The sequence below is a fragment of the Centruroides vittatus genome, unplaced genomic scaffold (genome assembly GCF_030686945.1).
Source record: "Centruroides vittatus isolate TY-2023 unplaced genomic scaffold, ASM3068694v2 contig_397, whole genome shotgun sequence".
NCBI classification, from domain to species: domain Eukaryota; kingdom Metazoa; phylum Arthropoda; class Arachnida; order Scorpiones; family Buthidae; genus Centruroides; species Centruroides vittatus.
In genome coordinates this window covers 1,733,212-1,749,747 of record NW_027122212.1, presented here as the reverse complement: position 1 = coordinate 1,749,747, position 16,536 = coordinate 1,733,212, and the positions used below count along the sequence as shown (strand labels likewise).

The 16,536-nt window shown below is 32.8% G+C and overlaps 1 protein-coding gene across 1 annotated transcript in view; it reads left to right on the top strand.

The window, feature by feature from the left end:
- Positions 1–16,536, top strand: part of DCAF12 (DDB1 and CUL4 associated factor 12-like protein) — a 41,591-nt gene that overhangs the window by 9,181 nt on the left and 15,874 nt on the right. The window contains exons 2-4 of the mRNA XM_067271394.1: positions 10,516–10,722; positions 10,791–10,851; positions 10,923–11,086. Coding sequence (XP_067127495.1) covers positions 10,516–10,722; positions 10,791–10,851; positions 10,923–11,086 — 432 coding nt within the window. The remainder of the gene's footprint in view (positions 1–10,515; positions 10,723–10,790; positions 10,852–10,922; positions 11,087–16,536) is intronic.

Here is a 16,536-nt window from a genome sequence, read left to right as displayed (position 1 = left end):
ACACTTTCCTGCTAGCAATAGAGTCGTGCCAGTTATCTATCTAACTTCTTTTGGGGAAAAGATTTGAATTGAAATAACGTGACTTCTGATACAAACTGGAAGTTTGCATATAGTTAGTCAGAGCCTCCTGCCTCTAAGCTTTACATATCTGGTCTTGACTTTAATCTGTCTAACTCCGTTCTTGAGATTAAGGAAGGACGGAAGGGTGATGGAAGACAGTGGGAATTTATAGGTCTACAATTTTTTCAAATTGTTGCCCAATAATACAGCATAATAGTGATATAATTTCAATTGGAAATTAATAATTAATTAGTAGCATAATTGTGATACAACAATGAATAATGTTTAGTAATAGTTTTAATTGAAAATTAATAATACTGAATTTTTATGAAAATAATAGGTTATTAGGAAACTTTGTTTTTATTCAATACTACAATAATTAGAAGTAAAAAAATATTGACTTACAATTTTCATTTGGAGCACAAACATTCCATTTATTTATTTGCACATGATGAACTGCTGTGACATTTTGATGTGCATAGTTGGTCTACCTTCTACATGCACACTTTCTTGTTTCACGCTATGCACTTGCAACCGGAAAATCCCAGTCCCCAAACTTTGATTCTTTTGCCACAGCTTTGCATAGATATTTTTTTTTCTGGGATGTCATCAAGAATTTGCATATCAGAAATCTGGAAGCCACTTTTATTGAACCAGGTATTATGCTACTCTTTGTTCCAGTTTGTTAAATGTTATTTTTGCATCAAGAATTTTACTTATTACATTTTGGTAGTCTAATGGTCCTTAGTCAATCTTTGGGACATTCAATAAAACAAAGTTTCAGCTTTAATAGGCTTTAGTTTTTTTTTTTTTTGCAGTAATATCAATTACTTTTTTTATACTGTTCTTTTCTGATCTGTGTGTGATTGTTGATGTTCCTCTGCAATTTTTTCTTGTCTAAATGTTGTTAACATCTTTAGAGGTCCCTCCAATTCTCTGAGCACAATTCTTATGAACCCCATCACACATGAGGAATATAATATTGCATGTGATTCATTTAGATCACATACACAAATAGAAGTCTTTCACAAAATTTCTTAATTTCTAAGCTGCTTTCCTTAAGTTGCTCCAAATCTTTTTCACTATCAAGGATTTGTAAAATTTCTGGTTAAATATTCATTAATCCTAATCCTAATTTTGGTTTTGATCCAAATAGTACTATGTATGGGCTTCTACCTATAACTCAATGAGTTCTTTTGCCACTGGATGAAATGGCAGCCTAGTATCCAGTCTGTGCTACCAGTATCATCCATCCATAAACATACTGTTTCCAACATCTTGATTGCATGTAAATTGGGCTATAAATGCTATCAGTTACGGTTTGCGGCAGCTGAACTATTGAAGAGGTGTGGAAAATACCTCAGAGATGACAGCAAGCTGAATACCACCAATTAACGGCTGGGGAATGAGACCATATCTTGGAGCTGCACAACCTTGGTTTGTCAATGTATGCAGTTGCCACATGTTGTGCGCATGACGTGAGTACCATTTAGCAATGTGTGATGTGATGGACTCAGGAACATCTGCAAACATGCCAGAAAGGGAGGAGATCATACCAGGGGCTGGGCTGTATTCTGGTCACTTATCTCTCGTCTCTTCTTTCAAGGATAGATGACCTCATAACGAGAGATGAAATTCATCTCTCAGAGGCAGTGGCGATTCTGGTCACTTTTAACAATCTCGACTTCGTTGTTGACGTCATGATTCTACTAGGTTGATTATATATGTTTGGGTTATCTGCGCACGCAATACGGTATAGAATTTTAACCAATGAAATTGTAAAATTTTCGAAAATGCAAAGTGTGTAATTATAGATCATGTAGCAAGGAAATCACGTGTTCCAATAAAGCATGTAATTTAGACAAAGATATGTTTTTGTTTTATAATGTTTTTACAGATTATGTCAATTTGTCTCTTAGCAAATAAAAATTTTAATAACCTAAGTTGTGAAAAGCATGCGTACTTAGATATTTTTCGAAATATTATCATCTAATTTCTCCTTAACTACCTAAGTTAGATTAACATCATATTCAATAGTTCAGTAATTGATGTAGGATAATTAAAAAAATGGAATCAGTGGCATTTCCAAATAGCTGGAAAAAAAAATCTGAAGCATTTTCTTTCCTGAGATAGAGATTGTTCTCTAATATGATTGTACAGTGCGAGTAGCATCCAGTCGCTCATTTTGGATATAATGAAATTGAGGCAAAAGACAAAAGACAACTATCTGCTTGTCTCTGTGAAACGAGAGAATATTCGAGAGAAAAAGTTGTCCAGAATCGCATTTGGAGAGACGCGATGATCTCAAGACGTAAACAAATGATCAGCCAATCAGCAACTGGCTTGTGAGAGACTAGAGACCAGAGACGGTAGCCAGAATACAACCCCAGTTTACAAGAAAGAGCACACAGACTGGCAGATTTGCCAAACAGCCATAACGGCCATGGACAGGTGTGGTGGTATCCCAAGGAATGCTACATGCCAGCCCTTTTCTCCGAGCATCAGATCAACCCCACACTGGACATCATGGTTTGGGCTATCATGCTTGATCAGTGAACAGCCCTGGTGCACATTTCTGATACTCTTACAGTGGACCAGTACATCACACAAATTGTGGGGTCACTGGTGCATGCTGCACCTGACACTGTGTTCCAGTGAGATAATACCCAACTCCACATTGCATGGTGAACTCTCACCAGCCTGAACAGAATTCATGTCCTTCCCTGGCCAGCAACCTCACCAGATCTCTCTCTCTCTCTCTCTCATCAAATACCTGTGAGATCACTCTTTCTTGTCCGACATAAGGTGCCCCAGAGACCGCCACCATGTACTGTACTGTAGATAATATGCACACTGCAATTTAGCTTGGTAAGGGATACCTTGGGCAACCATTAATCATGTATAGTATGCCTTATTGTATACTAGTCTGTATAGCTGCCCATGGGGGCGATATTCAATACTGAATAAACAGATATCTGTTGCATATCTTTGTTTTCTTCATCATTTCTATATCTCTGTCACCTCTACCAGTCTTGCAATGTGCATGTGGCTACACACATTCTTTCATCATGTTACGATTTCATTTTAAGGTGTCCAGTCTGCGATCTTTCTTGTGAATGTATAAACGTTATTGTTATTCAAGACCGATTTTGTTAATAATAATAAAAAAAATTTTTATTACCATAATTTAATTTGTTTGCTCTTCTTTGTGTTCTACTTTTTGGATGATAGTTGTTGTAGAAGTACCTGAAACAATAAACATTTCTAAAGTTGTGCATTAAATAAATGCAGCCTTTTACCATAATAAGATTTACATATGAGTATGTCACTGGAAAAACAAACTTGATTAATGTCTAAAAACATTTCTGTGTCATCAACTAATTTGGAGGAGAACCATGCATATCGTATCATATTTTCAAATATTGGACTGCTTAATTTATGAATTTATTAATTTATAGAATGTAATTTTATTGAATCTTCTCAAGATAAAATTTCTTTGTGATACTTTATTAATTGTGAACAATTCTATAGTTTTATAAAGTTTTTAATTTGCTGATAAAAACAAATGTCACATGGTTGATATAAGGCATATATTTTTGTGATATAATTTTTAAAGTGCAAGTGTTACAACCTTCATTGTCCAGAAAAATAGTAACATAAATTTCTGGAATTATTTGACCTTCCCATGAATCTGCTAATAAGAGGAATTTATTTTTTGCATGTAAGATTGTAAACTTGATTTGAAGAATTCTATATACAAACTGCTTGTTAATTTTTCAGACTGAACATTTCACTACAATATTACCATATTCACTTTGTAATTATTTTACCTTCTTTTGTATAAGACGAATGAATGTACCTGTAGATTTTTGCAAGCACATAAAGACAGTTGATTATAATTTTCCTGACATTGTAATGCTGTACTCAGTGGTGTATATATGAGAAATATTATTTATGCTTTTCTTCATTATGAAAACATTCTTGCTTCTTTTATGTGTCAGTGTTTGTCCTAATGTTGATTGGTTTAGCATCCAGTCTAGTCTATATTAATAATAAAATCTGGATTAAAGTTTGAAATATAGCCTCTTGTCATTCTTCGAAATTTCTCTGCTACTTCCAGTGTCTCTTGTAGGGATAAGCATTTCTTTTTGCTAACAAATTTAGTAATTTTGTGTCAGCTTTTAAATGCCATTATGCAATTTTTCCAAAGCTTGGAAGGAAAATGAATCTGACTGGAATTGATTCATTGCAGTCAAAACACATTGTTGCATGTCTTGTCATAACTTTATTATTTTAGCAAGCTTCCACAAATTTATCATTTGTCCACATGTCTATTGTAGGTAGCTTGTCCACCTTTGTTCCACCTTTCTTTATATCTTTTTTCATAATGTCTGAAGTGTCCATGTTGGTTTGCTTTGGCAAGACTAATAACCTGTATTTTGTAATTGGGTGAAATATATTTTGCATCTTTGCAGTTCATTTCTTTGATTCCTCCCAGTCGTCATCCAACATGGATACTGATACCATATTCTCTGGCAACAATGTTAAGAAAAGACTTTCTTTGTCTTCTTCATCAATATGAATAACAGACTATCAGTTTATTTTCTCCCAACATCTCAATTATTTGCTTGGCAATGTTTTCTCCTTACCCCTTTGCAACTTCTGAAATTGATGAATAACCCTCAGCTGCTATTAGATGTTGATTTTGAAGGACGCATTCACAATATGTAAAAGCATCCTTTTGAATGTAACTAGCAGATGAGCCTGGCATTGTTCAGGCAAATATTAACAACAGCAATTAAAATTATTAGATTATTTCCTATTTCTAACCCTTATGTTATAGTAGTATTATATTATTATAGTATTTGATTTATATTTACAGTAGACCCCCTATAACATGGGTTCATATAACACAGATTCGTATAACATGGTGAAATGTCATCGCTGACTTGTGTCATGACAGGATTGGTCGAATCTGGACCAATAGTGGACATTGCACAAACCGTTGAGTTTAAATGAGCAACGGACCTACTAAAAAACATTTACTATTTAACGGCCATAAAAATTATATTTATATTAATGATGTCTCCAAAGTTTAGCAAATTTTTTGCAGAAAAATAACTTATTAGGAAACACGTGCCCGTTTGATGAGCCACTCCGCGACGAAAACAAGCTTAAGCAATGGTGTTGTTGAACGGTGCACACTCGGTAAGTAATCCTACAATTTTTTGTTTATAGCATAGTTCATATGGATTATTCCCAAAAAATTATATGTGATTTGGAAATGTTGAGTCAAATTAGTCTAGAATCAATTAATTTTATGGAAGAAAACCTTTCAAACAGCCATAGCCCCTAAACTGCACATGTGTCGAGCTGTGATTGGCTCATGTATTTAAGTGACTCATACAACACGGAATGTATCTACTGTGTTATAGGGGGTCTACTGTATTTACAAAGGTTATCTTATGTTGTTTATCACACCGAGTAACCAATCTATACCAAACTAACATATCTTAAAAATTGTTTAAATTGTGTACTGTTGAGGAGTAAAGAATTTTTAAAATGTGTTAGATGATTTCCTTGGTGTGATAAACCCTTACGTAAGATAACCTTTGTAGTTATATAAATCAAATACTATAATATAACAAACATTAAAACAAAAATCATATAAAGAGTTTATTTCAGCCTACTATTGTCATATTTATCAAAATACTGAGACAGCACAAAATGGCACAATTTCATTGGTCAAGTAGGCACCAATTGAAAATATATTTTAAATTTTTTAATGCATCATATTTTTTCCTAATGTTAACCCAAGAAACTATACTATTCACAGCCGAACATCAAATGGTAATTGCCAGTGAATCAAATTTTGCAAAAAATGGACCAAATATTTAATGCTGGTAACCTTGCATTATGTAATTTTCATATTTGAATGCCACCATACTCTGGTCTGATAGAAAAAAGGGACTGTTGTAGAAGGGGGTTGAAGTAATTTGACTAAAAGTAATCATTCACCTCCTCCCAGATGAGAATATGATCAATTACTACTGCTATATATTGGTCTACTATTAATATTTGAAAACTGATATTTGTTGGATAGACTGTGATCGCCCTGTATGTGATTGAAGTTGCTAATTTTAACATCCAAAAGACTTTGTATGACTTGTTTTAAATAAAAATATTTTGTAAACATGCAAGATTAATTGCTTTTATGTGACAATGAAGTGTTTATATTTTTGCAACAGATTATATAAACTATGTTCTCATAAATATAGCCTTTATAGGAAAATTATTGGGCCGCAACTTTAAAAAATTTTAGACCTGTAAATTCTGACTGTGGTCTGCCTGGCTGTCTGTCGTTCTTTAATCTTGAGAAAGGAGTTAGATAGATGAAAATTGAGACCAAATATGGAAAGCTTAGGAGCAGGAGGTCAGATTAACTATATATAAACTTCTGTTACAAACTGGAAGTCATGTTACTTCAATTCAAAATTTTCTTTTAAATGGAATTAGATAGATAACTGGCATGCCTCTATTCCTAACAGGAAAAGTATGATGTACAGTGGAAGACCACCAGTAAAAGAATTGAGAACATTGTGACTAAAAGTTGCAGCCTGGCATTGTGACGATGTCACAATAAATAATCACTCATTAGAATTAGTTTGGTTTATTAGGTTATGGCAATGTGACATATGAGTGATGTGCTGAGGGGGATGCATCCCAGGTAGACTTTTATGGGAGGCTGGACCCTATTTAGGTGTTACTAACATGAAGAAAACCTGGGAAAGTCCATATGGCCATGCCTGAACCTACAACTAACTAACTACCAGTGTTCAGTGTTTTTAGCCGCTTGGGTAGCCAGGATGGCACTTATGCAAAATTAAATACTTATATACTTACTAGAAACTTTCCACAGGGTAACATTTTTGATTCCACACAGGCAAGTGCTATATGCTACCTATCTCAGTAATGAAGTAATGATATAGCACATGTATTTCACACTAAATCATTGTCATTGCAGTAATTAAGTTAATACAATATATATTTTTTAAAATTATATTCTTTTTTGTAAGAATTATATTTAGTTTATTATTTTTATAACTTTTTGCCAATAGATAGCAGTATGTGTAAATCAGCAAATCAGATGTAGATAGAAATCCAATCAATATTTTGGAGTGCGATGTATGACATTATCTAAGTTAGAAATATGTGAATGTAACTGCCAACTTTCATAGCAATTGGTCATATGGCCTAGGAGTGTATAGCAAACAAACAAATGTCCTCACATTTATATATATGTTAGGCTCAAAGACTGAAATCGCTCATTGAGCGAAAAAAAACGACCACAATGTGTTGTGGTTGTTTCAAAACGGCCACAAAGTGAAATTCGCGTCATGGCAGTTGTAAAAACAGCCGCAACGCGTTGTGGCTAATTCAAAACGACCACAAAGCAAAATTTGTGTCGTGGCTTTCATGATATTTGACAACTATTCGTTGTGGTGATTAAGAAAAGCCATAACACATTCTGAATGTTAGCTGATGCAACCACGATACGAAGGATAGGTTGTAAGTTGTCAACAGGCAAATTGCAAACACTAACCTAACCTAACCTATTCTAATAATTTGGTTAGCAATAATTATGGTAATTTATTAGAATAGGTTAGGTTAAGTTAGGTTAGAATGTGCGTCCCCACTGTTCGTTCTATTTACTGGAATCAGAGATGAGCTGCCATTTTGCCACCATAGGTAAATTTAACCAAATAAATAAACTTGGCGTTATCTCTATCTTTTCATATAAGTACTTCTTACTTTGATGATTTGTTTTTTGTCATTTCATGAAACCAGTTTAGAGATTTGATCAAATCACTTCATTTAATTAGGGAAATGTCAATATTGAACCTTTATTTTAACATCTTCAGTGAATTGATCATCTCCCTTAGGGATTTGATCAAATCCCCACTTTTATCATATTCCTGCAACATATAAACAGATCAGATTATATTTAGTTTTTACTTATATATATCTTAAATTTTGTTTATTTTTACTGTTATATATACAGTCAAACCTGTTTTTATGCGCTCTTTTTATGTGCGATTTTTATTTGTGCGATTTTTTTAATGCGAATTTTTAATTTGTGCGGTTTTCTTTGTGCGAGTTTTTATTTGTGCGGTATAGTTGGCGACTAGTCTCGTGCGATTCGTCATGTCTCACGTTGACTTATTATAGCTAAATAAACTTATTATAGCATAAATGCACTTATTATAGTAATATTATTGCATGAATATGCGAAAAATAAAATAATTTACTTTTTAAGTCAACAAAACACCACCTGGACAAAAATATGTAAAACAGACGATAGACCAGACGATGCAGTCAAGTGCTGACATCTGTTGTCAATAAATTCTATTTCGTACGGTTTTGAGTTATTTTCTATGTGAGACTTTTTTTATGCGGTCCCTATTGACCGCATAAAAACAGGTTTGACTGTACTTGTTATTCTTCTTTGTTGTTATTTTATATACACAAATTTCGCTTTGTGGTCATTTTGAATTAGCCACAATGTGTTGTGGCTGTTATTACAAGTGCCACAACACAAATTTCACTTTGTGGCCATTTTGAAATGACCACAAATCTAGATTTTACAATATTGTCATACAGTGATTCTTCTACAGAACAAATTTCTATGCCATCAATGTTAGCAGATGTGGAAACCATCTTTTTGTTGTTTAACAAAGAAAGACACAATTATAGAAACATTTAGGATAAATGATGGCTTTGTTGATGGATTAAGTATATATATGAAAATACAGAAAATGTGTTGTTTTTAAATTGAGCATTTTAGCATTTCTTAATTGTTTTTGACGTCTACCTGTCAGTTGAAACAGGTTAATTTTATTGTTTTATTACTCTGTTTATGGTACATTTGTAGTTTTATGAAAATAAATCAGAATTATGAAAATAAATAAATCTTTCTGACAATGTAATAAATTTGAAAATATCAAAAATAAACTATAAATTATAATTTTAGGAAAAAAAAAAACAAAATTTACTCTTACTAACAAGATTTGAAAGACCAATCTCCTAACTTCAAACCAAAGGTTTGAAAATGTTAGTGAGGAGATTTTAAAGAAGAAATATTAGCACTGTTTGGTTCAAGGTAGAAGTGAGTCTGATTTTACAGTGTGTTAGGAAGTTCGTTGTCCAATCTCCTAATTATGAAACTGGCATGCTTCCCACTGAGCCACCAGCTACTCTACAAACAATAGAAATTCTGGAGATTTTAAGTGATTCAGTGGCGTAGCATGGGTGTCAGCCGCCCGGGGCGAGAGGAAAATTTTGCTGCCCCCTTATTTAGGTATTATTATTATTTATTGTGAAATTTTGTCGCTCCCTTAAAGTGCCGCCCAGGGTGGGCTGCCCCTGCCGCCCCCACTACGCTACGCCACTGAAGTGATTATACAATTTTCAATCTCAATTTTCTCATTTAATTTTGAGTAATGCACCTTACTGCTTGACATATGTCAGTCATTGGAGATGCACTAAATCTGCATAAAGTTTGATCAAAATTGGTGAATCCAATGTTATGCCATCTCCTTATGAGACAAAAAGGGGAGAGAGGTAGTGACGAGAGGTTATGCTGGTTCTGTTTTCAATAAGTCTGCTGCAGAGAAGTTTCATTGCAGTAAGCCTAGAATCAATCAGGCTAACTGAAAAAACAAGTTCCTTTTTAATTGCCTAAAGCTGTGTGGGCCAATTCCATTATGCCTAAGAAGTATCAGGCTAAATAGCAAATACAAGATGATTCTTTAACTTGCCAGGCTCATTGTGAAATGACATTGCCCTTTACAATGAGTCAGATTTTTCAATTCACCTATGACACTATATTTTATTATCCTTTATGAAAAAGCACTGAGAATGTAATATACCTTATTCCTGCAGAATATGAAATACATCTTATTCATGCTTTAACAAATTGAAAAAAGCCTGAAATGCTGAACAGATGGACTAATTTGCAGATGGATAATAAGTTTTATATTTCCTACATAAATATTTCACAAGAAAAACATAATTCTGAGATTAAATATAAATAATAAAATTATTTTTGAAGTTTTCAATACAGATATTTCTTACTTAGGTTTTAATTTTTTCATGTTTCAAATTCCTCACTTGAAATTATAAATCAATTATGTTGCGTCGGTTCATAAGTAACACAACTGTGTGGCATGATACCGGAATTCAACATGCAGATCCATAACATAAAAGTATCAACAAAGTCCATTTGACAACTTTGTTTTTGATTTAAAATATCTAAAACTAAATTTCTTAGTTATATGATTGTGTATATATTTTCCTATTAGTATCTTTTTCTGAAATAGAGTCAAAATTTTCTGTTAATCCCAAATTCTATGGATTGAAACAGCGCACTGGATAATTAAAATTTTAAATTTTCAGTTAATGGTTCTCGACGTTATCACTAACAAGATGGTGCAGATTCCTAGCTTGATGGGCAGTGAAGACAAAGTGCAACCGGAGAATCCTTGCGGCATGCATGCTCTGGAGATCAATCCATCTAGGACAATGCTCGCCACCGGTGGTCTGAATGCCAACGATCTGATGGTCTATAAATTGCCAACTTTTGATCCTGTCTGTGTGGGAGAGGTACGATTTCAGATCTTATAAATCCTATATGTTTGAAAGATGCAAGATTAAATTTTTACAAATTTAAGGAAGCTCACAGGGATTGGATATTTGATATAACATGGATTGATGATGAGTTTTTAGTTACTGGTAAGTTAAATTTCTTTTTTAATATAAGAAGGGAAGATACATATTTTTCTTCTAAGTTGTTTAATATTTAGGTTCGAGAGATACGTCACTGGCATTATGGAGGGTTAAGGAAAGTGAAACAGTTAATACTGTATGTGATATTTATCCTTGGCATCATATCATGTCCCCATTGTGTGTCAAAACCTGTAGAAATGCAGGGAAGATCAGAGCACTCCTATACAATTCTGAAGAAGAGGTCAGTAACTGAAGTCTTTTTAGTAGTAATTTATTAAAAAATTAACACTCAAAAAGTTAGCCATGTATGTTTAACAAGAAATGGCAATTAAGGTATGATTGCCATTTCTTGTTAAACACATTTTTAAGCATATTGACTCAATGAAGTAAAAAATTGTAGGAAGACAGTTATTAGATTAATTTGCTAGTATGTTAAGAAAGAGAATATCTGCACACAAGATCATTTATATCACAATAATAACTTTATTAATTTCTGAAGTATCAAGAATATCTAGAATTATAAAACTACTAGCAAATGAGCTGGTGTTGCTAGTGTTGGATTATTTGGTAAATATTGTGTTTGGAAATTAAGTTATTACTATCAAAAACAAAAAATTGCATCTAAAATAGTACAGTAGAAGCCATTCTTCAGGTTAAGCCTTAATCCCCCACAGGGGAATTTCCAAAAATCCCTTCTTAGTTTGCATTTTCATGACATACCCTAACTGTGTACCAAATTTCACCTCTTTAGGTTCAGCGGTTTGCTCTGGGCAATGATGAATCAATCAGTTCAGGACATGTAATTTTATATATTTAGATATTAATGCAATATCATCCAGAAAATAAAGATTTTCAGTTATCCTTCAAGATCAGGGACATGCTTTTGGTGGTAATGATGTATTGATCTGAGATGGTATGTCTAAACATGCCATTTCACACCTTTGTTCAATAGGAATGAATTCTTGAGCCTACATGAGTTTAAGTGTCATTACAAAAAATGTCTTCAATGATCAATATTGCTATACTGATACTTTAAAATTCCAATGTAGGATGATTACAGAATTCAGGCTGTCAATAAATTCTGTGATAAAGAATATTTGAAGTATGAATGAGTAGCTATACTTTCATATTTAAACCCAATAAACATGCTGGGGATGCTTTAGAGAAGTGTGTCCCAAAGTGTCGTACAAGTTTTCCAGAGGTACATGAAAGTTTGAAGCACTTTTAAAATCTCGATTACTCTATTTTATTTTTACATTTTTGTCACCAAGTTGCGTAAGATTGGTACAGGTCTATTCTAAAATTAATTTGTAACTAGAAAAATGTAAAGAAATTTATAAACAAAATGTTTAATAGATATTGATTGAACTCTGTTATGACCATGTTTGCATAAAAGTTTAATGCAGCCAATGTAATTGAACACTAGCAATTGTAAGAAACTGATTTAATACCAATGTTGTAATAATGCCAAAGAATTTTTTTGCTCAACAACAACTGTTAAAACTGGCTTCAGATGGCTTTCTCAAAATTAAATATGGCCAAAGTATACTCATAACAGTTTGGCAATGCAATGAATATATAGTTTTGACAAGAAAAACTCTGGCATATCTTCTGTCCTTCATTAGTTCATATCATTATGAAACTGGGTTTTTGTGCTTGTGGACCTTAAAGTGAAAAAATAAATTTGTACGGCATTAAATATGGCTAAAAATAACTTTTCAACAAAAATAATTTCATTTCTTTCAATAAACTTTATAATTAAAACAAGGGGACTTAGCCCTATGGCAGCTGTAGGTGGCTTAACTCCCTGCTTGCTATGCACATTTGTTCCCAAAATAGACTATTCATAACAAAAATTTCAATAATAATGATTTTAATGAAAAACCTTATATATATATAACTTATAAAAACATTTAAAATTCTGATACCAACCTTTGATCTACATTTTGATAGTGCTACATAGTCCATGACTATATAATGTATATTTTAACATTGGTCACAAATTGAAACTTTCATAACAGTAGTAAAAATATGTTTTTATCATCCTTGATGCCAATGGTCCTTGATGTAAAAGAAACAGAACTCTTTTAGCTTTCTTTTGTTTAATCGCTCTGAAATACTGCTTCATGCTTAAATGGCAAATACCTTCTGGTTTTGATTTGAAAGTAATTTAGATCATTAATTTATTTAACTTTATAATATTTTGAATTAATTTACTACATAATTTAAAGATTTTGATTGCCTATTAATTTTTAATGTAAATTATACAATTTTGAGCTTGACTCTGAAAATCATTAATACAAATTTTTAGGGTCAGATAAACTGAACTAACAAACTATTCCCCTAGCAATTTATATTAATGTGAGTTGACTGCATTTGTTATTTTACTTCCCTATATTCTTTTAAACTGTCACTGTGGATGTTATTGCTGGTGGTTTTGATGTCAAAGGACTTTTGTCATCAACTGAATTATGATTTTGATTCTTTTCTTTATTTTTATGAGAAAGCATTAGTAAAATTTGATTCTCACTCCAAGTGTAAATTCTGTAACAAATGAAGTTTGTCCAGTTTGAAATATACCTCCACATTCAAATTAAGTGAAAAAAAACAGTTTTTGTTCAAATTACAGAAAAAAAAAGAAAACTTTTCTTTCAGATTTTCTGTATCAAAATTAAAACATAGAACAACTTCAGATTCCAGAACCAAAAGAATTTTTACAAATCATTTAAACCTCATAAATCTTGAAGTTGTTGCAAAAAAAAAAAAATTGCTTGAATTCCATGATTACATGGTTCACTTCACTTGCCTCCCAGTCTTTCCCTACTTTTTCAAAACTTTTGTGGCAATTCAATGGTAATGATAAAAGCTGGGTCAGCTGTAGGTGGAGTGAGACCTATAGGTATTTTTTTGAACAGAGCTATCCATTTGTACGTACATGTTGCAAAATTGTACTATGAGTCTGAAAAGTATGATAGCTTTTGTGATATACGATGAATGAATGAGTTGTTTGGTGGAAGACATAGAAATCATGAGAGGAGCTGAATGTAGCTGAGATCATTATTTAATGATCTATGAGATATGAATGATGAATAGATGGGGAGAGAGAAAAAGAGATCTGGAGCATGTATAACTGATCAGCAAAGATGATGAATACAGGCTAAAACTTACAAAAAAATTATTATTGTGGGATTAGCTTCAGCATGTGAAAGATGACATGAACACTGAGTGTTTGTTGGCAAAGAGCAGAGCAGAGATGAATGAGGAAACAAATGAAATATGGAATAATGTGATTGAGGATGGTAGACATTTTTTTTTGTGACTGACATTATGAATGCTGTCAGGAAACTGAAAAATGGTAAATCAACAAGTGTGGATGGAGTTGAGGTGAGATGCTAAAGTGTGGAGGGATATGTGTGAACAACAGGAAAGGAAAGGGTGATTGATTAAAATGAACATCTGCAAAGGAAAGGGAGATTGATTAAAAATGAATCCAAGGAACTGTATTCATTTGCTTGACCTTCATGTGAACAAGTTGCACAGTGTATTGGATGTTCTGAACTTCCTTGAAACACATTCCTTTCAAGGCCATCTTTAGCTTGGGGAAGAGCATGAAATCAGCAGGGGGAGCAAGATCCAGAGAATATAAAGGGTGTTGAAGCTGAACCAGCATGTTTTTGGTCAAAAATGACTTTACAAGCTACAATGAATATGCAATGGGATTATCATAGAAAAGATGCCAGAAGCTATGCTGATGAAACTCCAGTTGAACATGACAAATTTTTTTACAGTTGCTACATGACCTCTTTATAGTGCACAGCATTGACTGTGACACCCTGCAGTACAAATTCCTTGTGGATAATGCTCTTTCTTTTGAAAAATGTGATTAACATTACTTTTACCTAGGATTTCTGGAGATGAATTTTCTTCTTTTTTAGAGATGACAGCAACCTCTATTCCATGCTTTGTCTTTTTGTCCAAGGGTTTATTGAAAACACTAAGACTTGTTATCAGTGACAATGATATCCAGAAAGTTCAGATTGTTGTCAGCCATAGCAATGAGGTATTTAGCACATGCCATTCTTTGTGCTTTTTGCTCATTTGTCAATGTATGAGATACAAAGTGCACACAAATTTCTTTCTTTCCCAAATCCTGTTCAAAGATGATCTAGACTGTCTTCTATTTGACGCCCAACTTGTCTTTATTGGTCTCAGCATTACTCATCTATCCAACATCACCATTTCTGCATTTCTGGAAGTGGATGACATCCTGGTCTTGTATTGTCCATAATCTCTTCTCACTTGTTCTTAAACCAGGCAAACCATTTGAACACTTCTGTACAGGACATAGTTTTGTCTCCATTCACAGTTTTCATGATCTGAAATATCTGCATTGTAGTTTTGCTCATCTTGACACAGAACACGACCTTTTCCTATTGCTGCATTTTTAATGATCATAACATGGTCACTATAGAACTTGCAAACAAGATGCATTATGACAAGACAATACAACTGAATAAGATCAGTTTTTGCACATTCATAGAGAACATCTGAAGGAATTCACCAAATTACATTTAGTAGAAAGTCTAGCATGAGAGGTGCAGTGTTGCCAGTCTGGGAATTGTAGACCTTGTATATCTGTGTACATTTGAATGCATTCTCTACACTGTTTCTTTGTTAAATTATCACATGCTAGTTGCTAGTTGCATTTGCCTGTAGTATTTGGTTGGTGATATTTTGAGAATTTGTGTTATTTACTGCTTTTATTTCTTTCAAAACATGCATGCAGTTCCTGAAAGATTTTATGAATGTCTAGATGGAAGAAAAATGGCAATAACTTTTACTGCTGAAAAGAGAAGTACAATATTTTTTTATGTAAAGCAAGAATAAAAATCTATTAAGGAGTGCAACAGACCATTTTTATTTTTATTTATGAATTTAAAACAATTTGAGATATTACCTCCTGATATAAGATTCTACCAAAAAGATTCTAGAAAAATGCTTTTCTAACCTGTTTATACAGGTTAGAAAAGCATTTTTCTGGAACTGTTTTTTAAAATTTAATAATTTGGCAAACAGTTTAAATTTAATAAAATAAACAAATAAGCAATACATTTCTAGCATTGGAAAAATAAAATAAGAGTAGGTATACAGAATAAAAACTACATGTGGAAAAGACACACATATTTGAACTTAACAATTTTTAGTATTGTTTATGGTTGCATCTGCCAAAATTTCTCCTGATTCTTTTGAATACTTTCTAAAGTTAATTTTATTTTAGAAAAATTAATGATTTACATTATGAGCATGGTACATTCATTAATTAATAAACATCAAGCTTAAGGATGGAAAATTAAGAATCAATCTTTTGAAAGAAACCCGAAAATTCTCCATTTGTGTGTGGATACGCATGCTTTTATTGTGTACTACAAAATAAATTTGTAATCTTATTTCAGATAAAGTTAATATTGCAACACTACCTTCAAAGAAATTTCAGCCAATCTCCTTTTACTCAAAGAACTATCCACTTGTGTCATCTAGAGTCATCATCTTTGGAAATTGCTTCATTGGTGGATGTGATGTCCAGGGGGTAAAGGTAAATGAGAAGATCCACTTCTTTTTTGTGCTCCTTGCAATTGGTATGCCTCATAAATGCCTTAATTCCATCATATTTAACACTAAATGAGGTTTGGC